Below are 25,988 nucleotides of genomic sequence, written 5' to 3'. Positions count from 1 at the left end.
GGAGTAACTGGAGAGACTGCCCCTTGGTGGACATCCTGCTGATTTATATATATATATATATATATATATATATATATATATATATATATATATATATATATATATATAATCTCATACCCAAGTCTTTTAGATGTGCGTGCATTACCTCTTTCTTTCTTTTTTCCATTTTGAATGATTTATTTTATTCACATGATATTGGTGGGAGAATTCTCAGATCCAGTCGAGACAAGACATTGCTGATGCTGCTGAAGTGGAAAAACCCCATAAGAGCTTTGCATACCTAAAATGGACTCCATTAGGACATTCATTATTGAGGCTGGGTTCACACTCTTGCAAATTGGTGCGGATTTCCCCGGATCCAATTAGCATGTCAGGAGATTGTGACCAGCTCTCAATGGAGCCAGGTCGCATATCTCCGGAACGGCTCTGGTGCGAATTGCACAGGAGTCCTGTGCGTCTTCGGGTCCATTTCAGGTCCGAATTCAGCCATAAATTTGGGCTGAAATCACACCTGAAACGGTGAACAGGGACGCACCAGGCTGCTGTGAGCTGCTCTATACTGCAGTGTGAGCCCAGCCACATTCTTACCATGCATGCTAATCTATGTGGCCACTTACTGCTGATCTACCAGACCAGGGATCATTTTTTTTTTGTTTTCTGTACTGGGTTTTGCCTAATACTTCCCCTGCTAGGATTGTATTTGGAGTATCACTATTCCATGGGCTGTTCACAACAAAAAATAGTTAATACATTCTATAATTGTGTATTAAATTGGAGACCTTCTCGAAGGTTAGTGATTGTATTCATACATACATGCCTGGAATAGAATATATGTAATGACTATTTTTACTTTCTAGAGAGTTATGATGATCATCATTAAAAGTTTATTTCCCTAAAGGTGTAGAAAAAGGTGTAGAAAATGATGAGGTTAACTGAAGCAGGATAAACCAGAACAAGTTAAAAAATCTCAGACTTACCTGAAATATTTGTTTTCATTATAGAAGTAATAAGGTAGGCATAGATAGAAAGAAGACTTCACAAGAACAACTAAGGAGTAGATATCTGTCATTTTTGATTAGACCGGGCCTTGGGTGAACTCTTTTGGATACTTGACTTGCTGCTCCTGCACAGTCTCCCCTCTTCTTAATTAGAAGAGGGAAGGACTGGCCCCACTGCAGTTCAAAACACCCATTATCTACCCCTAGGGTAGACTAAAGTCCAGATATTTTTCCAAATACATCAGAACTCCAATCAAATGTGTTTATGGCAGGTGCAATTGTACAGTGATGTTTATGGCAGATTCCGTTTTACAGTGTGTTTTGTGGTAGATTCATGTATACAGTGATGTTTATGGCAGCTGCAATTGCCATGGACAATTAATTTGAATCAATATAGGAACATTTTGTATTCTCAGTTCATAGTTCATTTCTTTACTTTTTTTATTCTTGTTTTATTTTTACTTGTTTTACTTTTTCTATTTTTCTTTACTTTTTTTAAATGTATATCCTTTTCTCAAGTGGTTCACAGTTAGAAGCAGACCACATTTAAATATTGCTCCTAGTAAATATTTAAGGTTTGGTAGTAGCAGTGGGCAGCACAGTGGTGTAGTGGTTAGAACTTTCACCTAGCAGCCAATGGGTCACTGGTTTGAATCCCATGACACTACCTGCCTGGAGTTTGCATATTCTCCCTGTGCCTGTGTGGGTTTCCGCTGGGTACTCTGGGTTCCTCCCACACTCCAAAGACATGCTGGTAGGTTAATTGGACCCTGTATAAATTGCCCCTAGTATATATGAATGTGAATTAGGGACTTTAGATTGTTAACTCCTTGAGGGCAGTGACTGAAGATACAATCAATGTACAGTGTACATGTAAAGTGCTGTGTAAATTGACAGCGCTATATAAGTAACTGAAATATATAAATACAATAAATAGTAGTAAGAAAAAAACTCTAATAGCAGAAAATATATCCAGATATGAATAAAGGTATTGTGTGTGTGTATAACTTTACTGGTATATTTTTTCCTATGGTAATTCAACAATGTATTTTTATTTCTGCTGTGTGGAGGGTCTTGTATTGTCCTTCATTAACAATACACCCAATTTACTATATTTTCTGAATCCTGTTTTATACACCTTGCATCTGTTATGTTGTTTAATCGTAAGAGAGATGTATTGTGTATATTGTGCATTAGTTTTCCTTTTGTAATAATACTGAAAAGATTAGCTAAGCTTTGTTAGGTATTAAGTACACTTTTAAACAGAAACACAAATAGCTTTGTCTAAACATCTTTGCGTCTTGTTTAAGGCATATGAACTGTAGAGAGATAACCTTTAAAAATTACTCTTATACATATTTTCGATTGCATGACAAGTCCAAATGTAGTCTGTATTCCAAAATGGGAAAGCACTGTAGGATGACAATGCTGTGATTTTACATTGTAACCCTAGGACAGGACATGGGGTTTTGACAGTATCATTAAATTAAAAGAAAGAGAAAAGGATTGAAAAAGAAAAACAAATGCTTCAAGTATATATAAGGGCTGATATGCTGCAATATATTACATTTACTTTTTAGAGTTTAGGTATCTTTTAAAGTGTTTCCAGCAAGCTCATTTGGCATTACGTTTGTTTGGGGTGTCTCGAGATATGTGGATTAGTTCCTCAAGTTCCTTTAGTTATCTTTTAATTGAGAAATGTAAGTACATTTCTGATATGTTCTCTTTTATGTTACCTTGTTTAGAAAATCCTATTGAAAAAAAGATATCATTGTGTAATGCTAATATATGATATTGTCTGAATGTAGCAGTTTTTAATTGTGCTATTTTGCCATTCTGCAGTAAGTAGTCTGTAGGTTATATTGAAGCAATTTTCACAAAGCCAGGTCTTCTTCCTAAAATTCAGTTTGAAGCAATTTGGGTTTATTACAGCATCCCAACTCAGCCATAGTGATGAAAGTCTGATTTACAGGAGAGATGCTGTTGTTCAAAGTTTTCGCTTAGACATGCTGAAACTGTGCTTTCCAGAATTTATATTGTTTTTCTGTACGGCCATGGCTGGTCCAAGTGCACCAGTGTCAAACTTTTAGCTGTGCCTATAAATAATAGGAGCAGCATGTCCAGATTCAAGACTGTGGATTATGGTTCAGTGACTGTGACGTATTGATATGCCTTGCCTGACTTATTTTCATGCTTTAAAGAACTCTTATACATGGCTTAGAGCCACAGCAATTGCAGAAAAACCCACCACTGTCGTTTCATGAAATAAACCTACAAAGATCTAGCAATGATTTATGTGAAAATCAGCACACGTCTTTACAAAATATCTTCCAATTTCCAGCAAATGGTAGACTGCAAAATCACAAAAAGCTGCTTTATTCTGCATTTAAAGTTAGTCAGACTTTCTACATCTTGTGTTATTTTATGCATAAACTGCCTTGAGTTGTCAAGTCGTGGAAAGAGATTTAAAGGTACAAGGAATAATCACTAATTTACACAAATACAGTATAGGGTGGATGCTGTTAAGCATGAAGAATAATATGTTTTAAGGTGTGTGGATGTGGCACTGGATCATGTATATATATATATATATATATATATATATATATATATATATATATATATATAAAATGTGTGTTTTGTTTTTCAGTGCCTGATGAAAGCAAGCTTGCCTCGTTAAATACACTCAAGTCAGGTAAGAATTTTTCTGGTTATACATGCAATATTTTTGGTAACTAACTTTGTGTGAAGGTCTACAAAATGGGGATCTATTGGTAGTCCCATACACTATACAGTTTTTGGTAAATTTGCATTTCACAGTGGTTAATTTACAGAACATTTTTTCTTTCCTTTGCATTGGCAAATATGCATAAGCCATACCAACCTTCTAATGTGGAAGAGATGGACACCTTTTTAGCAGGTAATATTTAGGCAATGGATCCCTCTTGCTATACCCCAAGGTTTTGCATACCATGACAAATTATAGTATAAAATGATGTTCGCTTTAACTCACTGGATGATTTTTAACACATCTTTTCTTTACTATTATAAAAACTGACCCATGCAAGAATCTGAAGGATGGATTCAATTTTAGTCTCATATAAACAACTTAGATGTTGTATTTATTAATGAGGGACAGAGGAATGTGTTTCCTAAAGAGGGATAGTCCCTCCAAATGAGATACCAAGTTAAAATATGTGTTGTTTTTTTTTAAAATATTTGTTTTATTTTAAAATACTTTATTGAAATACAGTATTTATTTTATGTTTTAATTGTGTCTGTTTAACAACATTAAGCATGGTCTCAATGGGGCTCACAGCCCTCTGTGTGGGAAAAAAAATACATGTGCACTCATTAAAAAGCTTTATGTCTCTCTTAAGGCCCATTGCAGTCTCAGTTTATCTGTTGCTCCCCCTTTGAAGAGACATTTAGGGGTCTAAACAGACCTCGGAGCATGTGCTGCTGACCATTACTGTAAGCTTGAAACTCCAAAATCTGAGGAGTAGTACACAGGCTGTTAAACTGCAACATAATATGATACAAAGGCTAAAGAACTATTCAGGAGCGGAAATGAGTGGTACACTTAACATGTTAGGCTCTGGGCTTCTTGGCAGTGAATGAAGCTCAGAATCTCAACCAGGGTTCTTCCAGAGGTTTCTAAGGTTTTCTTGAGCATTGAGCTCAAGGATATGTCTCCCAGATAACTACCACTAAAACCAGTTATCTTTTCTGCTATCTGTTGGGGACATGCTTCCCATTGACAACCCGTTTACTAAGGCCTTCTATCACTGATCATCCGTGTAAGAGGTATTTTTTTTTGCCTGCCCACCAATATTTGGTAGTACTACAGTGCTCTTTTGCATTTCATTTGTGCCCCATTTAAAAAAATATATATAATACAATTGTAAAAATGTATCATTTCATATAGAGCAGCCCTGGATGTAAACAGGTAAGTATGGCACATTTCTTAAGCCTCACACATGCAATGAGAATATCGGATGAATGATTGTCTGTTTTTTGTTTTGTTTTTTGCATGCTAGTCTGATATTGAAAACCAATAGGTTACTACAATTATGAACATTCCTTTGTGAACAGAATACAACTTTGGAAGTGATGTAATGTGTTGTAATGTATTCTGTAGTTTCTGAGCATGCGTGGTCTTGGCCTTCTGTTTTTTTTCCGGGCGAATACTGTACTGATTATGGGGAAAAAATGGTGTAGCGCTAGTGAGTGAATAAAGAAATAGTTCAAAAGATTGTATATTAAGGAGTAATAGTAGTAAAACTAGTACTATACCACATACAAGTGACAAAATGTATAAAAATGCGTGAACCAAAATACAAATATTAGTTCGCTAAATATGTAGATACACAATATATGTATAAGTGCACACAACTCTTGGTGAATGTCAGTGACTGAAATGTAAGTCCCAGCAAAACAGTCCACATATGTTGGGTAGTGAACAAGTATCAATGTTAGTCTTCCCAACGGAAAGATCAGGCAACCCACAGTTCAGTTGGACCGGGAACAACGACTTGTCTGGAGTAATTTCAGAAAAAATAAATACTCTTACCAGAGAGAATGGACTCATCTGTCATATGACAGTGGGTCAACTGCGCTTGTAATCCCAGGTGATGTCAATCAGGTATTGTGAGTTGGTGGTAGGTCCACGTAAATCACCGCGCTGTCTCCGGATTTCACAGACTTCCAGTATTGGAGGCTGTAACGTACGTCTCCCGGGTCAACAGGGTCCAGTTATTCGCATTGGGGTGCCATCCAAAGTACGGTGGATATTCAAAGAAAAAAAAAAAGAAGAAAAGGAAAAAAAGGCTCCAAATGGTGCAGGTCAGACGGTAACCATTGGGTTTATTAAGAAAAGTCATAAAAACCATGACATAAAAGAAACATGTGATCACAAAATAAAATAAAACATAAAAAAGCAATGTGGGGTGCAAAATGCAAGCACGACGCAATTCCGACGCGTTTCGACATACAGCCTCCAATACTGGAAGTCCGTGAAATCCAGAGACAGCGCGGTGATTTACGTGGACCTACCACCAACTCACAGGCAACTGTGGGTTGCCTGATCTTTCCGTTTGGGAAGACTAACATTGATACTTGTTCACTACCCAACATATGTGGACTGTTTTGCTGGGACTTACATTTCAGTCACTGACATCCACCAAGAGTTGTGTGCACTTATACATATATTGTGTATCTACATATTTAGCAAACTAATATTTGTATTTTGGTTCACACATTTTTATACATTTTGTCACTTGTATGTGGTATAGTACTAGTTTTACTACTATTACTCCTTAATATACAATCTTTTGAACTATTTCTTTATTCACTCACTAGCGCTACACCATTTTTTCCCCATTTTCACTGAACTTTGTTTGGGTGTTAGCCGCTGATCCTCACTTTAGCTATAGCGCAGTGTTTTCCCCTCCAATTCTTCTACTGTACTGATTAAACAAAAACTTATCGTTCTGGTGTCATAAAAGAAAAATGTTTGCGTTTTTACCTTTGGATAATTCACAGGAACTGTTGTGATCAGCTCTCAAAAACGGTGTGGTAACGATCAGAGTATCATATGATCACTTCAAAAGCGATATTTTTTGTAGGATTGTCATAGTGTGTAATAGACATTTTTACTTTGCATTCTTAGATCTACAACTTACTGTCAATTTCTTGTGACCTGTACTCAGGTTCCCTGAGAACTAAGTGCTCTTTCAAGGCTTTCTTCATGTTACAAAGGTTGATGCATGCTGGACAAAAAAGACGTGTGGGTGTCTCAGGTTCCTAGATTCTAGCAGTGTTTGGCTATTTTGTAGCTGTCTGAACCAGTTCTTTTTTTTTTTTAGTACAGAGGCTGACGACCACTAAAGTATTTTTTTGGGGGTTTTAGAGAAAAAGGAGAAGGGTTAGAACCTCTGTCAGATTTGTATTGCTGTCTGTGTTCTTTATAGGATGATTCACTCTGTTTGCCTGGTAACAGTTGTCACGAGGATTGAAAGTGAGGGAAAGTCTAACATTTTGAGCAGTAATAATGGGGACATTTGCCAATACAAACACTTATTCCAATGACAGCTGTCTAAGTATTCATATGGGTTACAAATGTCAAAAGTCTTATTGCCCCTGGTTGTTTCAGAGAAAAATAGGCCTCAAACCAGTCAATATTTTTTTTTTACATTACAGGGTGCCGTAAGTGCAAACAGCAAATGTAAAGCTTGCAATTTAATTTTCCATGGCCAAAAATCCTTTAGCAGTAGAGATGGAAGTATCTTCCATATGAAGCAGTTAACTTGCTGTAGCACCCAATTTGTCATATATACGGGTTGAGGTGCCCTTGTAGATTTCTCTATGTAGGTAGAACTGAATGAGCCATGCATACGCTCTTTGGTGAGCATTGTAGGTTTATAGAGAAGAAAATTGAGCAGCATAGTATTCCATGCAATTTTAAACATGGGGGCAGTACAGAGGGCTTGGGACTATTTGGCAGTTTATATCCTTATTGATATTTACTTTAAATAGTATGACACCTGAGGGGCTCAACGAGGAATTATAGATGGATACCCTGATTTAATACTATTCATCTAATTGATTATTAATTAATGATTGATTTTTGTTGGGGGTACTTATCTCTACCAATCAACCCACCAATTATGAACTAATTGATCGACCGATTGGTTAGTATTTAAATGATCAACATATTAATTCAATAAATTATTGAATATGAGTCTATTCATAATTCAATGTTTTTCTTTTATATTTACAATTATTAGTTGGTGTCTTCTGACACTAATTATAATTAAATTGTATAATTATTATTGGTTAATGACTGTTATGTTTATATTAATTTTTTCAAATTTTAATTGTATTTAATTATATGATAATATATTGAATTAATAATGAAATTAAATAAATTCATTGAGTATACATTAAAAGTTGTACTATTAAAATGGATTATGGATGAGTTTTGAAAAATTTAATAAAAATATTTTCCTGTAGATGTAAATATATGTGTTTGCTCTCGATGTATTTTATGTGAATGCTGTCAATAATACTATTGAAACTTGATTTATATTTCACATTCTAAACTTTCTGAGAGGATGCCATCGTTCTTATCAATTTCAAACAAATGCATAATTAATTGTTAATAATTTAACCCAGGGCTGTTTGCTGATCCTCTGCCCTCCTCCTCTATATCTCTTATTGTGAACTCCATATTCCTGGTCTGGTTCATGATATATTTGTCCCGGGGGTGGGGCTTGGGGTTCCAAATAATGGTGAGGGTAGAGATAGGTAGGGTGCGACGTGAAGGAGTTCACACCTCTGAAAATTGTAGTCATAGCAACCGCCCGCTTGAGGAGACGATTCCCATACTCCCCTTCTCGGCCGCGAGTGACGTTACGCATCGGCGGCTGGTCTGGGCGTAGGCACTGCTCAGCGGGACGCTGCAGCTAGGATTGAATTAACATCCTACACCGCTCATCGGGTCCTGGAACCTATCCAGTCATACAGACTGGGGGAGGAGCCAATTTGTTGGTGTCCATGCAAGGATCGTTCGCTTTTGAGTGAAATATTTTCTACCTATGATTTTAACGAATAAAACGGTATTATATTAGGACTTCTGTGCGCTCTCCTTCTCTTCATGTGTTTCAGATTTTGGTCTGCCACCCAGTGGACTCTTGAGAGAGATGCAACACCTAGACCAAGAGAACTTTTACGCAGACTGGTGTTTAAAGAGTTGTCTGTGGGGTTTGTACCGATTGGTTTTGTATGTTTTTAACTGAAGGAGAGAGCAGAGGGATGACTTCATTTGTGTGCTTTGGGTCCTTTATTTTCAGAGCTAAAAGTTGGCATAGGTCCTGGACAAGGCTATATTGCTTGCAGTGTATTCTACAGGTAGATCTAAGATTTCATTGTGCTGTCTGATAGGGGTGCCTGAATCACAAGACTAACTGAATAGGATTGGCATGTAAAATTGTCTGCAAAACAGTATGATTTCAAATGTGCTTGTGCACTTTTCTGTTTTTTGCCAGTAGCTTTAAATACTTTGTATACAGGTAATAAATGGACAACTAAAAAGTTAACACTGTTCACTCTCTTGCTTCCCAGATAACGTACAGCACTTTAAAACTGAATGACCTCTACTATCCAAGTAGCAATACAATATTTTACATATTATAGGTAATGATCCAGGAAGAAACATAATCTTACAGCTGAGACAGAAACATTAACTACAATTCACTGCTTCATTTCTCAATGTAATTATCACAGGTTAATTAAAATATAGTTATGTCGGCCCATATAGCAGGCACATATCACACTTATGTCAGCTTTATTTTCTCTCAGTGCAAGAAACACCAAGGATAAGAATTCACAAATACATTTATTATTATGATCTGTCAACTTGAAATTAATTTCTGCCAGTGAAAATCCATAACTACTAGTACATTAAAAATGAGCACACTGCTCAAACCCACTAATAACAACATAATAAAAGAATATCTTTTTTATTAAAATACTGCATAGCAAATAAATTCACTATTATTTTTCTTCTGCCTTCCACAAACTGCAGTAAGTTTTTTTTTTTTTTTTTTTAATATGGTCTTCTGGAACTTGCTTTCCGCACACTAATTTTTATTCCAGCTTCACCAAGGGAAGATTTATTTTACTTAATGTGTTCTGGAGAACAGCATTTCTTAGAATAGATGACAGGAATATTACTTTTTTGGCCCTGGAAAGGTTTGCATTTACAGATAGTAATGCTGTTATTTTAGTATTGCTCTTTGAATATATCTTTGCAATCAAAAATGTTAATGAAGAAGGCAAGAACACGTATTACATTTCTTGAAAGGTCTGTTTAAATAGTAAATATGTGTTAGAGTACTGAAACCATATACCGTAGACATGAGATGACAGCTGGATGGTGGGTGAGCTCAAGTTTACAGGTCACTCCATATGCCACTGACAGTTTTGGGGGTGGGTGGTAATAGATAAGGTAGGTTAGCAAACCAGTCACAATTGGTATTGTTATATGTAAATGCAATTAGTAAACTCTCACATACAATTTACCTTGTTAAATTAATTAAAAAAGGTAATTTTCAATACTGTTAGATCTGCAGCTTTCATTAAAATAATTTCTGGTGCTCTTATGGGCTGATCTCATTATTTAATCTAAGAACCAGGATATACTCCTAACTCATGGCCGGCAGGACAGTCAATTTTAGATTGTCATTAAACCCAGACTATGAAAAACTCTCAGGCTCTGCCACCCCCGCCCAAAAGCACCTCGGCACCGCCCCTTTATGACATCACATCACTGACATTACCTACAACATATAAAAAATGTCAAAGTGCAGAGCAGGCAGTCAGTGTGAGGCCTCCCAGGAGGCGGGAACATTTTTGTTTTTTTGGGTCAGCGGGCAGCGTGATTTACGGCGAGGGACACCCTTTTTTATGTTTTAATAAAATAATTGTCAAAAACTTGTCTCTTGTCTTTGCTACTTTTTGACAGTTTGGTGAATGAGCAGGGATACTATGTTCCCGATACAAATTCACATGGGGAGGCGCAGGATGAGACCCTTGTCCTCCTCAATATGGGGGTAAGTTGATTTACAGTGGGCGACAGAGCCCCCCACCCCAAAGCACCCCCCCTCATGTTAAGGGCATGTGGCCTGGTATGGTTCGGGGGGGCGCTCGTTTGCCCCCCCTTTCCTGACCTGTCAGGCTGCTTGCCCAGATAAAGGTCTGGTATGGATTTGAGTGGGGGGGGGACACGCTGACAATTTGGTTATTCGGTGAACGGGCAAATTTTCGGCCTAAGCTAATGCTTGGCCCAAACCATTCGCACATCCGTACCTACTAATGACTAAAGGCAGATTACGAGCCTGTATTTCCTCTACTCTTATGAGTAACTGTTTTTTAATAAATGGATGTAATTACATGGTGGTGCCTTCTGCTTTTTTGTTTACCCCACTATATAAGGACTATGTTCCTGATTTATGTAGCTTATGTCTAACAGCCACATTACCTTCTCTTCATTCAACTGCAGAGGGCTGAATATAGCAGAGAAGAGATGACAAATTCTATACCATTTTCAGAGATCTAAAACAAAAATGTTAATCCAGAAAGCACATTTTCAGACAAACTGTATACCTGCCATTATTAATAAATACTTTCACCATTGGTTTCATAGTACTAACCCACCCAACCCTATTGCCTCTTAAATACACAAAACTGCTCTACCCACTGTAGACCCCCAAACAGCCTCTACCTTAAACTTTCCCCTAATGAAATCTGATTTTTTACCACTTTTATGGCCCTAAAAATGTCTAGGCTGCACTCCCATTTCTATAAAATGTTTGCTACTTTCCCCATCATGGCTCAGGAATTCATTGCTACTGACAAAATGCATCCTCCATCATTTAACCTTCTATCTGCCAACATTTCCCTCATCCCTAAACCTGTGAAATATCCTGACTTTTGCAGTAATTATAAACATAGAAAAGTGACAGCAGAAAAAAGACCAAGTGGCCCACCGAGACTGCACTTTTAGTTTTTGATTTACTCATATATTATTATTATTTTTTATTTTTTATTTTTTTTGGGGGGTGGTTTGTATGTTAACTTTTTTGAATATAGATCTATGTTTGTTCCAAGCATGTTTTAAAGCCATTTACTGTTGACTGACTCACTTCAATAAAATAATACTTTCCAAGATTAGTTTTGAACGCTCCTCCTGTTAGTTTGAGGTCATGTCCCCATGTTGCTAATATTGGTTTCATATTAAAAATACTGTCCTATTGAACCATATTCATCCCCTTGATGTATTTAAAGGTTTCAGTCACGTCTCCCCTTTCCCTTATTTCCACCAGACTGTACATATTAAGTAGTTGAAGTCTCTTCTGATATCTTTTATCCCCCAGACATTTTGCCATTTTTGTTACCTATCTGTGGACCCATTCTATCTTATCAATATCTTTTTGTAAGTGAAGGCTCCAGAACTGGACACGGTATTCTAAATGAGGTCTCACTAAAGATCTATATAGAGGAATCAGGACCTCCTTCCTCCTGCTGGTGATCCCTCTAGTGATGCATCCTAGAATTCTATTCACTTTTCTTACTGACTAGCCACATTGTTTGCTCATCTGAAATAAGTACCCCCAAATATTTTTCTTCTGTAGTGCTGGCCAACACTGTACACCCAATGTTGTACTCTCTCAATGGATTATTTTTTTCCCTAGGTGCATTATTTTACATTTATAAACGTTGAAGTGCAGTTTCCACTACTTTGACCAATTCTTCCAGCAATGCCAAATCATGTTCCATGTTACAGACATCTCCAGGGATATCAATCCTATTACACACCTTTGTATCTCCAGAAAGACATACCTTACCCAACAACCTTTTAGTTGTATCACATAAATAAATATGAAATAGAACATGACCTAGTACAGGGCTTTGTGGTACACCACTACTGAGTGGACTCTGTTCCAATTTCTCCCCTAAGATGTATGCCAAAATCTTAGTTGCTCACTTATCACCTCTCCTAACCACTACTAAAAATGCCATAAATCAGTAACTTATTTTGTAGGCGCTACAACTTTTGCGCAAACCAATCAATATACGCTTATTTCATTATTTTTTTTCACCAAAAAATGTAGAATAATACATATTGGCCTAAACTGAGGAACACTTCTTTTTTTATTAGGATATTTATTATAGAAAAAATTAAAAAATATTGTGTTTTTTTTTTTCAAAATTGTCGCTCTTTTTTTTGTTTATAGAGAAAAAAATAAGAACTGCAGATGTGATCAAATACCACTAAAAGAAAGCTCTATTTGTGGGGAAAATTTATTAAAACATTTAATTTGGGTACAGTGTTGCATGACCACGCAATTGTTATTCAAAATGTTACAGTACTGAAAGCTGAAAATTGGCCTGGGCAGGAAGGGGGTGAAAATGCCCGGTATTGAAGTGGTTAAAGTTTTTTTTTACACATTATGATCACTTAAACCAATGAAATTGAACCATTTTTACTGTCCCTTTTGTTGAGATTAGCAGTCATTGGCCTAAGCTAATCACCTGTAGCAGATGAGCTGTGATTGGCCCCTTCTGTACAATGTGATCACTGTGACCAATCATAGCTAGCAACACAATTGTATACAATATATGGCATGAAAGAAGCCATTCATTGTTTACAACAGTTATGTGATCTTCTGTGATTAGTCACAGCGTTCACATGACACTGGCAGCCGGCCGCTATAGTAATCAGTTATCAGCTGTGTTCGGTGGACACAGCCGGTGACAGATCACGCCACTGTGCGGCACCTTCTGAGAGGACGTCCTATCTCGAGTCCGAGGGAGGAAAGCCCCATCCGCTCATCAATCTGCTTTAGGCGTGGCAAGAAGTTGTTAAATAGGTTTTTGTAACATTACTTCACAAAATCAACATCTAAAAATGGTAAAAAGACTTTCCCACAGAAATGTTACTTTTGAATTAGTGGTAGGAGACCCAGTTCAAGATTATGCATAGGGTCTACTATGCTTTCATGGTCTTGAAATAAAATTTCTGGGCTATCATAGTTGTCCCAAATGTACCCTACAGGAGATTACACTGAAACATTAGTAAAATGAAAAGTAAGCTAATGCACAGTAAAATCACAATATCAGTTCATAAAGGGTTAATTATATAAATAATGGTGCTGAAACCATAGAATGGGTTTACTCAAAACCCTGGAATAATACTCTCTGAAGAAATAATAGGCAACTTTTTGGATTTCAAATATTTATAAAATAAAGTGTCCTATAAAGACATAACAGTAAATCAAAGTGCATGCTCAGGATCATCCACATGCCAGCAAAAATGTGTTTCTGGTATCTATCTATGTGTATTTTTGTTGTCAATTGCTTTATCTTTAACCTGCATCTCCTCCCTGTTCTCATGAAAATGTATATGTTACTTGTAGCTAAGAGTTTACCTTTGTCTAGATAAAGGAGCTGTGAGGAGATCATTTGCATGTACTTTGATTTGTTGCATTAACAAAATTTTAGGGCTGGAATTAACAACAAAAGACCCTCTGCTGTGTATGATTTGTGATTCCACCTTTGTGATACTTCCTACTATACTGAAATTGAATCGGATTTGCAATCTAGGTGTACTCAAGTTAGGGTTTACATCTATTTTGAATTACAACTATGTTTTTGGGTTTCAAGAGGAATTTAAATTACAGAGAAAAACATATTAAAATACAAGGGGGCATACAAACTCCATGCAGATACAGTGCCTCATTGCATGTAAACCCACGATTCAAAGCTGTAAAGTAAAAATGCTAACATATTGGCCACCATGCTGTGAAACTTTCTTTAGGCTAGGCTAGTTTACACATGGTCGGTTTTGTACTACCTAGCTCCTGGATACAGATTTATATCCAGATTATGCTAACAATTTAATAATAATACATTGTTGTAATTTTTAGAATGATATTCTACCATAACAGCTTAACATAGTAATAATGAATAATACATATAAATATAGGATGCAATAATATGATGCCTAATTTTGGATTAACATTTTTAAATAGGCTCAGCTAACACACCAGGATAAAGATATTTTTTTTTTCAAAAAAGTGACAGTTCTCTCCAGTCCATTGGAATTTAGGCTGGGTTCCCGCTATTGCGAATTGGATGTGGTTTTCCTCTGCATCCAATTCGCATGTCAAGAGATTGTGACCAGCTCTCTATAGAGCCGGTTCACACATCTCTAGAGTAGTTCCGGTGCGAATTGCACAGGAATCCTGTGCATCTTCTGGTCCATTTCAGGTCCAAATTCTGCCAAAAATTTGGACTGAAATCAGACCTGAAACGGTGAACAGGGACACGCTGGACCCCTGCTGTGAGCCGCTCTGTGCTTCAGTGTGAACCCAGCCTTAAAACTTCACATGGCTAAAATAAAGATTCTTGTGTTATAGCTTAGTTAATTGAGTCTCACATATTGAATGCTTGAAAAGCACAAAGAGATTATACAATTAAATTTACTGTATAGGTAAGTGGCTTTTGTCAACTATGAGGGGAATGTATCAAATCTAGAGCAGGGAGAACTCAGAGAAGATGTGCATGACAACCAATCAACTCCTATTTTTTATTTCCAAAGCTTAACTGAACCAAGCTGAAGATAAAAGCCAATTGGTCGCCATTTACAACTGCTTCAGATTCTGGCAGTTTTGAGCATTTTCTTTCCTGCTGCACAGTCCTTTCATCTGTACAAGTTTTAAACCCAGAGACATTCCCCAAGATTGTTGACATTCTCAGGCAATGGATATTCAGTCTACCTTGCTAATATATTTTTAAATCACTCAAGCTTTTATTAAATGCGCTGGATATAGGATAAATAAAGTAGATCTGTTAAACATTTGTGTCACCATTAGCTTTTTTGTGTATATAATGACACCAGCTAACATTGATGGTCACCACATACTGTAACTACACACTTGCAATGTCCACTAAGCTAGCTTTGAAGTTCAGTTCAGGCATGAAAGATCTGCCATGTTTGGGTGCATAATTTCCTAATTCCCTTGTTTAGATTTAGAACAGAATTTCTGGGTATATATTAGAAATACACTTATGCTCATCAGTTTACATACCCTGGCAGAATTTGTTTTCTTGGCTATTTTTCAGAGAATAGGAATGATAACAAAAACATTTTTTTCCCTCATGGTTGGTGTTCGGCCGCAGCCATTTATTATCAATCAACTGTGTTTACTCTTTTTAAATCATAGCGTAGCACCCCTTTTTTTCGGCTATGAGTTTGTCAATCCTTCCCGGGAACACCGCAGGAGCGGTGTAAGGTCAGACAATATCAAGCGACTTATGATGTTCTTATGCTTTATATGACTAATTTGGATACTATTTTTGTGAGTGTTTTATCGTGAGATAACATTTTATTAATAAAATTGCGTTGCACTGGATTACGTTATGTTGTTTTCCTCTATTTGATAATGAGCTTGATACAGATGAGAGAAGTCCAGCATTCTGTGATCATTCAGTTGTGTAATATGATGGGCGTGTAAACCAGCTGAATCTGATACCTTTAGGGGTCAGCACAAGTGGTATGGTGAAGGATTCCTTTTTACTTTCTGCTGACATCATCACAGGAAATTGTCTGCGGATGGGTTTCTTTTGCACAATCATCCTTGCATTGGACTTGAGATATATTACCTCACATTAAGACTCTTTTTTTCTGTAGCTAATGAATTTTGTCTAATTTAATATACATTTTGTTATAACTTTTATTTGCTAGTTTTTTTGAAAGAGCTGCTAATGTTATAAGAAAAAATCCTTTTTTTTTTGTGGCATAATCTCGATGGTTTATTTTGGATGTGATCTCAGTGGCATCACCAGTCTCAGAGCTCTCACTCAAGCAACACACTGTAGCCTCCCATCATCCCCTGACAGCTACATAAACTTTTACAGTATGTAGGGAGCTGAGGGGAGTAGAAGAGGAGCTGGCCACCATACACAGTAATTAAACATTTCCAGAACAGGAGAGAACTATGATGTGGCAGGAGATAGAGGGAACAGTGGCTACTAGGGAATTGATTCCTTCCAACAATTTAAAGGAGTTATAAAGGCAGAAGGTTTTTTTTTTTTGTTTGTTTTTTTTTTTTTTTAAATGCATACTATGCATTAAGATAAAAAGCCCTCTGTGTGTAGCAGCCTCCCCAGCACCTCTTAATACTTACCTGAGCCCCATCTCTGTCCAATGATGTCCACGAGTCCCTTGGCACTCTGGGACAGTCTGAGACACAGCAGCTCTACCATTGGCTCTGACAGCTTTCAGTCAAAATCAGTTCCCCCATAGCAAGGTGCTGGCTGTGGGGGCACTCAACAGGAGGGAGGGGCGATGAGTGACTCACGAAGAGGAGGATCCAGGCTGCTCTGTTGCAAATCCACTGCACAAAGCAGGTAAGTATAACATGTTTGTTATAAAAAAAAAGACTTTACAATCACTTTAATTGACTATCAAGTTCAAAGGCACATTGCAAGTGAGTAAAAATCATTTATGGTAAGAAAAATAGGCAGGAAGTAAGCTTTTAAAATACTTTTTTTGTGTGGTTTAACCTGTTTTTGCTTTTTTTTTTATGGTTGGTGACAGGGTTTTGTTTTTAATTTTTTTTTTTCTTTATGCTTCAAATGTTTTACATTACTGCATTAACACCTGTTTACATGATATGGTTGCCCCATGACTGATCAGGTGTTGAAGCAGTCTGCAGTTATGCATCCAGCTTTACGATGGAAATTTGAGTTGGAATATTATAATTCATAAAAAAAGTATACTTCCAGAAGATGGACCCTGTCTCTCTTACTTATCTTACTGCCATGTTTACATATGCTATACTGAGTATGCTAACTCTATTTTTTTATACTCGAGTCAGGAACTGAAATATCAAATTATCTAGGGTATGGATTTAAGCATACTATTCATTTGTATAGCAGACAATGCTTGCTAGGATGGATTAAAACTTCTTCCCTGGCTTTCACCAGGTTATCCAGCTTCCATTTCTTCACGTAGTCCATAAGTCCTTTCAGTTAGACTTTGATATCAAGTCTAGGTGTTGATGTTTATAGACAGCTGAGTATTGACTTATGGGACTAGACTGGATGCTTGGTAAGATGGTGTTATACTAGGTAGCAGCAGCTGGGACATGTTGGGAATCTCAGTGCAAGGATATGCATGGCAAGAATTTGGGCAGAGGTAGAACATGCCTGTCGCTGTAATCAGAGATCTGTCTTTGAACTTTTCTCTTCGTTCAAAGTACTTGACTTCATGACTTGCTGCACTAGCAGGAATCTTGGTTGTTCAGACCATACATTGTGCTTTTATTATGTTCTATGAAAAAAGGTGAAGAATAAGGTACAGATATGTGTGCAATCATGTCAAAGGCATGTAGAAAATGTTTATAAGGGAATTTCCAGTTACAAGTGTATAATTTTTTTTTATATATCAATACAATTTATATGCATGATATGGAAAGTGAAGTTTGCAAGCCCTGTACATCCATGTAGGTTCCATTCACGTGTATGTATTAACATTTTTAATGAGCCTTAATTCATGAAACAGTCACATATGGCGTGTCCATGTCAATGTGTTCAGCTTAATTGGCATCTCAGCACACACGTGGAATGAAGAAATAATCTGCTACTCAGTGCACCACAACACATATAAAGAAGACGTGTTGCATTGGAATTAAATGAGGCGTGTGCATACTTTGGCCCATAGATGCACATTAAGGGCCCCCAAAAAATAAATGGGCAATGGCCTGTAATGCACATTGAAGTAAAAAAAGACTATCATTTTTAATATTCCTGTTTTACTATGCTTTTAAAAAAGAAAGCTCAGAGAACTTTGAAATTGTTATTTTTTTCTGCTAACAGACATTTGTCGTAATGGAGACACAGTTCACACCAGGGGGCAAGTGGATGCGGTTTGACCATAATTACATAAGAACATGTGTGCTTTACTTGAGCAGCATCATTTTACAGCATTTTAATATGTTACAATTTTCAATCAGTGCTAGAGTATTTGGCTTAAACATAAAAAGTTGCAGTTTATGTGGAAATGTATTTCAGTGGATTTAAACTCATGCCTATAGCAAAACAGCAGTGACAGAAGCAGGAAAACCTGCTAAAAGTAATTAAGCCTAGCACATTGTTTTGTTTATTTACCTTACATAAGGGTTGCCTTTTGGTTACAACATTCTGCAGTTTCACCATTCGCAGTGTTTCAGTTTATTTAACCCCTGATCAAACTTAATTTATATTTTCTATTGGTTGGCAGCATTATTATTTTCTTTACACCCCCTAGGTGTTTTCCACGATATTTAACTTTATTTTGATTTTGATGATTCAAATTGCCTGTGACACAGACACAAACTCTCCAGGCACACGTTGCATGGCAGCAGTTTGTATACCTGTCTCATACTTGGTAATTATTTTTCTTTCTGCCAAACTGCATTCCTGAAATTGTAACTCAGACAAAAGTAACTCATAGTCCATTTAGACTGCCAATCATAACCATGCTGGTCCATTTATGCCTAAAGTTAAATTCCTCAGAAGGCATAGCATAGCATGCATCCACTATTTATGAAAAAGCATTTGCTAGCATTTGACAGTGAAGTACATTTCAGCTATGCAAAATTTATTTATAGGGGGATTCATAGATCAGTATTGTAAAATATAAAATCACATATTAGCATAAGCTTTTGAACTCATGCATATCTGCAGACTTTCCATTAAGCCCAACAGAAAGGGAATCATGTTAGAGGGAGGAGCTTGAGTAGGTGATGATACTTCTTTGAAATAATCTACTAAATGGAAGATATTGAAGTGCACCATACGTTCCCTCCTTGAAGTATAATTTTGCTGGCGATAGGCAAATACATTTTTTAATGTGGAATATTTCTAAAAAAGGGGAGATTTTTGGGATAGATGCAGTTAAAATAGTTAACAATGGCATGGTACTATGTGTAATGTGTTTACCAGTATTTTACGTGGAAATAAGTACAAGTATTTTTGCTCAGATTGTCCTGTAGGAATTTTATTTTGACTGATATATATGTAGGTATAAACATTTAAAGGATAAGTTGACCTTTAAAAAACCTAAATAAATGCACAATGTGCTGCAGGTAAATATATATGCATTTATTATTATTTTTTTGTTAGGAACCTGTAAAGCATTGCACCAATGACCAGCAGATCATGGGTGTAATGCCACAAGCCTGCATACTCCAATACAGACAGGCAGTTACACTCAGAAGGGAAGTTCAGTGAACTACCTAGAGCAATCAACAGCCATTGAGAACTACAAGAGAATGACACTTGCCGTCAAAATGTGTGTGTGTGTGGGGGGGGGGGGGGGGGGGTTGGGTTGCTGCGGCCAGTGCATTTGTCAATATGAATGTAACATTTTACAAAAGGTGAACTTATCCTTTAAATTACTGAAATCTAAAGGTTCATTCAGAATGAAGGGGTTTAGTGCAACAGTGCAGCACATAACTGTGCAAAAACTGGGCCATTGTATTCAATATTTCAAGTGCATGTAAATGCAATTTTGATAGTGTGTAAAAATTTAGACCCTCTTTCAAATGTTTTCTGTTTGTGTTCCCATTGAGAAGATTCAGCCCTCAAATTGTCCTCATGACCACTGTTGCCAAGACAAAAACTGAATGGAAACCTTAGGCCGCGTACACACGCGGGGACTGTTCACCCAACTTTGTCCGTCAAACAGTTTCGGCAAACAGTCCGCTCAAAATTAGCATGGACGGACATGGCCACACACGACGAACGAACAGTTTGCTGAAACCGTGCGCGATGACGTGAACGGCACGTACGACGGGACGAAAAATACGACGTCCTATACACTGCATTATAACTTTCGGCATGTAAATCCTTTCTGAGCATGCGCGGAACTTAGTTTGACGAACAAGCCTACACACGAGGGGACTGTTCGCTGAAACAAAGTTTCAGCGGACAGTTTTTCGGAATTTCCGAAAAACCTTGTTCAGCGGACTGTTCGCTGAAACTGTCCTCTGAAAGCCCACACACGAGCGGACTGTCCGCCGAAACACTGTTCAGCGGACAAAGTTGGGCGAACAGTCCCCGCGTGTGTACGCGGCCTTAGAGTTCTCACTTAAGCAAGTTGTGTAGGTTACATAGGTTGAAAAAAAGACACAAGCCCATCGAGTTCAACCATAAAAACAATAAATAAAATAAAGCATATCAAACAATCCCACAGTTGATCCAGAGGAAGGCAAAAAAAAACAGAAAAAGCAGGATCCAATTTTCTACAAAAGGGAAAAAAATCATTCCTGATCCCATCTGATTTTCACTGGAACAACTTTACCTATAAATGTTAGTACCCAGTTATATTATGTACATTTGGGAAAGAATCCAGGCCTTTCTTAAAGCAATCTACTGAGCTGGCCAGAGCCACCTCTGGAGGGAGTCTATTCCACATTTTCACAGCTCTTACTGTGAGGAAACCTTTCCGTATTTGGAGATTAAATCTATTTTCCTCTAGACCTAAAGAGTGCCCCCTTGCCCTCAGTGTTGACCATAAAGTGAACTCAACACCAAGTTCACTAAATGGACCTCTTATATATTTATATATGGTGATCATATCCCCTCTTAATCTCCTCTTTTCAAGAGTGAATAAATTCAATTTTAAGCTCCTCCATGCCTCTTATCAGTTTGGCTGCCCTTCTCTGCACTTTCTCCAGTTCCTTGATATCCTTTTTGAGAACTGGTGCCCAAAACTGAACTGCCTATTCCAGATGAGGTCTTACTAATGATTTGTACAGGGGCTCAATAATATCTCTCTGGAGTCCATACCTCTCTTAATACAACAAAGGCTTGCTTTGGAAACCGCAGTTTGGCATCGCATGCTATTATTGAGCTTATGATGTACCAAAACCCCCAGATCCATCTCCGCCATTGATTCCCCCATTTGTACTCCCCCTAGTATGTATGATGCTTGCATATTCACAGCCCCGAAGTGCATAATGCTACATTTATCAGCATTAAAACTCATCTGTCACATAGTCGCCTAATTAGACACAGCATTGAGGTTGGCTTGTAAATTGGAGACCTCCTGTAAGGACGTTATTCCACTGCATAGCTTAGTGTCATCTGCAAAGACAGAAATGTTACTTTTAATCTCAGACCCAATATAATTTATAAAGGTATTAAAAAGTAAGGGTCCCAGCACTGAACCTTGGGGTACACCACTGATAACCTTAGACCATTCAAAGTAAGAATCATTAACCACTACTCTGAATTCTGTCTTTTAGCCAGTTTTCTATCCATTTACAAACTGATAATTCCAAGCCTGTAGACTTTACCTTACACATGAGCCATGTGTGGGGAACTGTGTCAAACACTTATGCAAACACTTTTGCAAAATCCAAGTATACTACGTCCACCACCACCCCTCTGTCCAAGGTGTTACTTACCACCTCATAAAAATAAATCAGATTTGTTTGACAACTTCTGTCTTTCATGAGCCCATGCTGTCTGTTGCTTAACATATTTTTTTGCAGCAAGAACTCATCTATGCGGTCTTTAAATTCTCCAGTATCTCCCCGACTATAGAAGTTAAACAGGTCTATAGTTACAGTACTTGGTAAAGACTAGACATGTGCAGAGTAAAATATTTTGTTTCGGAATTTCGTTTTCGTCCGAAAACTTAATTTATTTAGTTACTCCCGAAATTTGTTTTTATTTATTTCGTTTTTCGTTCAAAAATTGCATTCGTCCGAAAATCCACATGAATTACGGTCGAATCTGTCTTTGAAGGCTTATGGTGTCTGTCGAATGTATAAAGAAGATTCGACAGAGCTAGTATATAGCATACTTTAGAACCCTATTAAAGTCTATGGGACTCCAACGTGTAAAATCTAAAGTGCTAATTTTAAAGGCTAATTTGCAAGTTACTGTCCTAAAAAGTGTTTGGGGACCCGGGTCCTGCCCCAGGGAACAAGTATCAATGCAAAAAAAAGTTTTAAAAACTGCAGTTTTTTCGGGAGCAGTGATTTTAATAATGATTAAAGTGAAACAATAAAAGTGTAATATTCCTTTAAATTTCGTAGGGGGGGGGGGGTTGTCTATAGTATGCCTGTGAAGGGGCGCATGTTTCTGGTGCTTAGAACTGTCCCTACACAAAGTGTCATTTCTGCAGGAAAAAAAGTCCTTTAAAATCACTCGCAGCTATTATGAATTGTCGGCTCCCGTAATACAGAGAACACTCATTGAAAGTCATTGATAAATAAATAAATAAAAAAAGCGTGGGGGTCCCCCAAATTCAATTACCAGGCCCTTCAGGTCTGGTATGGATATTAAGGGGAACCCTGCCTCAAATTTAAGAAAACATTGACGTGGGGTTCCCCCTAAAAATCCATACCAGACCCTTTATCCGAGCACGCAACCTGGCAGGCCGCAGGAAAAGAGGGGGGACGAGAGAGCGGCCCCCCCCTCCCTCCTGAACCGTACCAGGCCACATGCCCTCAACATTGGGAGGATGCTTTGGGGGTCTGTGACCCCTCAAAGCACCTTGTCCCCATGTTGATGAGGACAAGGGCCTCATCCCCACAACCGTGGCCGGTGGTTGTGGAGGTCTGCGGGCGGGGGGCTTATCAGAATCTGGAAGCCCCCTTTAACAAGGGGACCCCCAGATCCCGGCCCCCCCTATTTGAAATGGTAAGGGGTACAAAAGTATCCCTACCATTTCACAAAGAAAGTGTACAAAATGGTTAAATAAAACAAACACACTTTTGAAAAATTCCTTTATTAAAAATGAAAAAATAAAAAAAAGATTCCAGCGGCGATAATCCACTCTTGCTATCCAGCGACGGACGGTCATCTCTCCAGCGATGGCTCATCTCATCCAGCGCAGCGAATCCATCCTTCTTCTGTCTCTGTGGAGGAGACACTGCAGGCATTCCGGCGGCCTGACGTTTCTTATTTACGGAGGGCGGGGCCACCCGTCACCTGATCCCGCCCCTCTGACGCAAGGGGAAACCCGGGGTTCCCCTGACTTATCGGTGACCCCGCCCCCCTCTGATGTAGCGGAAACCTGCCTGTGTTACATCAGAGGGGGCAGGGTCACCCATACGTCACAGGGAACCCCGGGTTTCCCCTTGCGTCAGAGGGGGGCGGGGTCAGGTGACGGGTGGCCGCCGGAATGCCTGCAGTGTCTCCTCCACGGAGACAGAAGAAGGATGGTTTCGCTGCGCTGGATGAGATGAGCCATCGCTGGAGAGATGACCGTCCGTCGCTGGATAGCAAGAGTGGATTACCGCCGCTGGAATCTTTTTTTTATTTTTTCATTTTTAATAAAGGAATTTTTCAAAAGTGTTTGTTTTATTTAACCATTTTTTACACTTTCTTTGTGAAATGGTAGGGGTACTTTTGTACCCCCTTACCATTTCAAACGGGGGGGCGGGATCTGGGGGTCCCCTGTTAAAGGGGGCTTCCAGATTCTGATAAGCCCCCCGCCCGCAGACCTCCACAACCACCGGCCAGGGTTGTGGGGATGAGGCCCTTGTCCTCATCAACATGGGGACAAGGTGCTTTGAGGGGTCACAGACCCCCAAAGCATCCTCCCAATGTTGAGGGCATGTGGCCTGGTACGGTTCAGGAGGGAGGGGGGGGCGCTCTCTCGTCCCCCCCTCTTCTCCTGCGGCCTGCCAGGTTGCGTGCTCGGATAAAGGGTCTGGTATGGATTTTTAGGGGGAACCCCACGTCAATTTTTTTTAAAGTTTGACGCGGGGTTCCCCTTAATATCCATACCAGACCTGAAGGGTCTGGTTATGGATATTTAGGGGGAACCCCACGTCAAATTTTTTCTTAAATTTGAGGCAGGGTTCCCCTTAATATCCATACCAGACCTGAAGGGCCTGGTAATTGAATTTGGGGGACCCCCACGCTTTTTATTTATTTATTTATTTTTTTATCAATGACTTTCAATGAGTGTTCTCTGTATTACGGAGCCGACAATTCATAATAGCTGCGAGTGATTTTAAAGGACTTTTTTTCCTGCATAAATGACACATTGTGCAGGGACAGTTCTAAGCACGAGAAACATGTGCCCCTTCACAGGCATACTATAGACAACCCCCCAGCTACGAAATTTAAAGGAATATTACACTTTTATTGTTTTACTTTAATCATTATTAAAATCACTGCTCCTGAAAAAACGGCCGTTTTTAAAAAAAAAAATTGCATTGATACATGTCCCCTGGGGCAGGACCCGGGTCCCCAAACACTTTTTAGGACAGTAACTTGCAGAATCTTTTCTCTCTGTCAAATCTTTTTTCTCTGTCGAATATTTTCTCTATATAATCTTGGACTAATAGAGGTAAGGTTAGGCACATTCGACCACAGGTTCTATAGACAGATTGTTATTGTCAGAGTCATGTCGAATCTCCTATTCTATATCGAACTGTTGTAACAATGAAAACGAAAATAAAGCATTTATTTATGTCGGATCTTTCGTTTTTCGGATTTTGTGCTTTCGTTATCGTTTGTCAAAACGAAAATAGCTGAAATTCGGACGAAAATGCATTCGGACGAAAACGAATGCACATGTCTAGTAAAGACTTTGTTCCCTTTTTAAATATAGGCACCACGTTGGCCCTATGCCAATCCAGTGGTACTATTTCCATAATTAATGAGTCCCTAAAAATTAGATACAATGGCTTTGAAATTACAGAGCTCAATTCTTTTAGGATTTGTGGGTGGATGCCATCTGGTCCAAGTGCTTTATCCACCTTTATTCTGTCTAAATATTTCTGAACCAAATCCCTTTTGAGTTATTTAATACATTTATCCCCAGTCACCGACTCTAGATTGTTTTGTAAAGGGCCTACATGCTCAGACCTGACCTTTTTACTATTAATATATTTGAAGATTTTTTGGGGGTTTGTCCTCTTTTGCAATCTGTCATTCCTTTTGAGTTTTTGCATCCCTAATTTCCTTTTTACATATTCTGTTATTCTTCGTAACATTTAAATGACACTAGTGTTCCTTCATTTTTATGTATTTTTTAAAAGCTTTTTTCTTATTGTTTATAGCTTTTCTAACTTTGGCTGTGAGCCACATAGGTTTTATTTTAGCCTTCTAAACTTATTGCCCATGGGAATATACTTTGCGTTGAGTTCACAAACAGTCACTTTGGAGAATTCCCATTTCTGTTCTGTGCCCATTGATGCCAGTATTCCCTCCCAGCCCAAGTCATAGAGAGCAGACCTCATCGTTGGAAAATTTTCTCTCTTGAAGTTAAGTTTTTTTTTTTTTTTTTTTATCTTCCCCGTATGTGTTTTATGCTTACAACTAACATCAAATGAGATCATGTTATGGTCACTGCTACCAAGATGTTTCTTTATATGAACATTAGTAATAAGCTCTGCATGGTTTGTGATTACC

At 38.1% G+C, this 25,988-nt stretch overlaps 1 protein-coding gene across 2 annotated transcripts in view; it reads left to right on the top strand.

Moving 5' to 3' along the window:
• PARD3B (par-3 family cell polarity regulator beta) overlaps positions 1–25,988 on the top strand; it is a 2,156,380-nt gene that overhangs the window by 896,869 nt on the left and 1,233,523 nt on the right. For both annotated transcript variants that reach the window (XM_077448525.1, XM_077448526.1), the window contains exon 16: positions 3,649–3,693. In XM_077448525.1, coding sequence (XP_077304651.1) covers positions 3,649–3,693 — 45 coding nt within the window. The remainder of the gene's footprint in view (positions 1–3,648; positions 3,694–25,988) is intronic.

The sequence above is a fragment of the Lithobates pipiens genome, unplaced genomic scaffold (assembly GCF_037356315.1).
Source record: "Lithobates pipiens isolate NorthernLeopardFrog02 unplaced genomic scaffold, aLitPip1_a1.2 Scaffold_22, whole genome shotgun sequence".
Lineage (NCBI taxonomy): Eukaryota > Metazoa > Chordata > Amphibia > Anura > Ranidae > Lithobates > Lithobates pipiens.
This window is presented reverse-complemented; position numbering and strand designations above follow the sequence as displayed.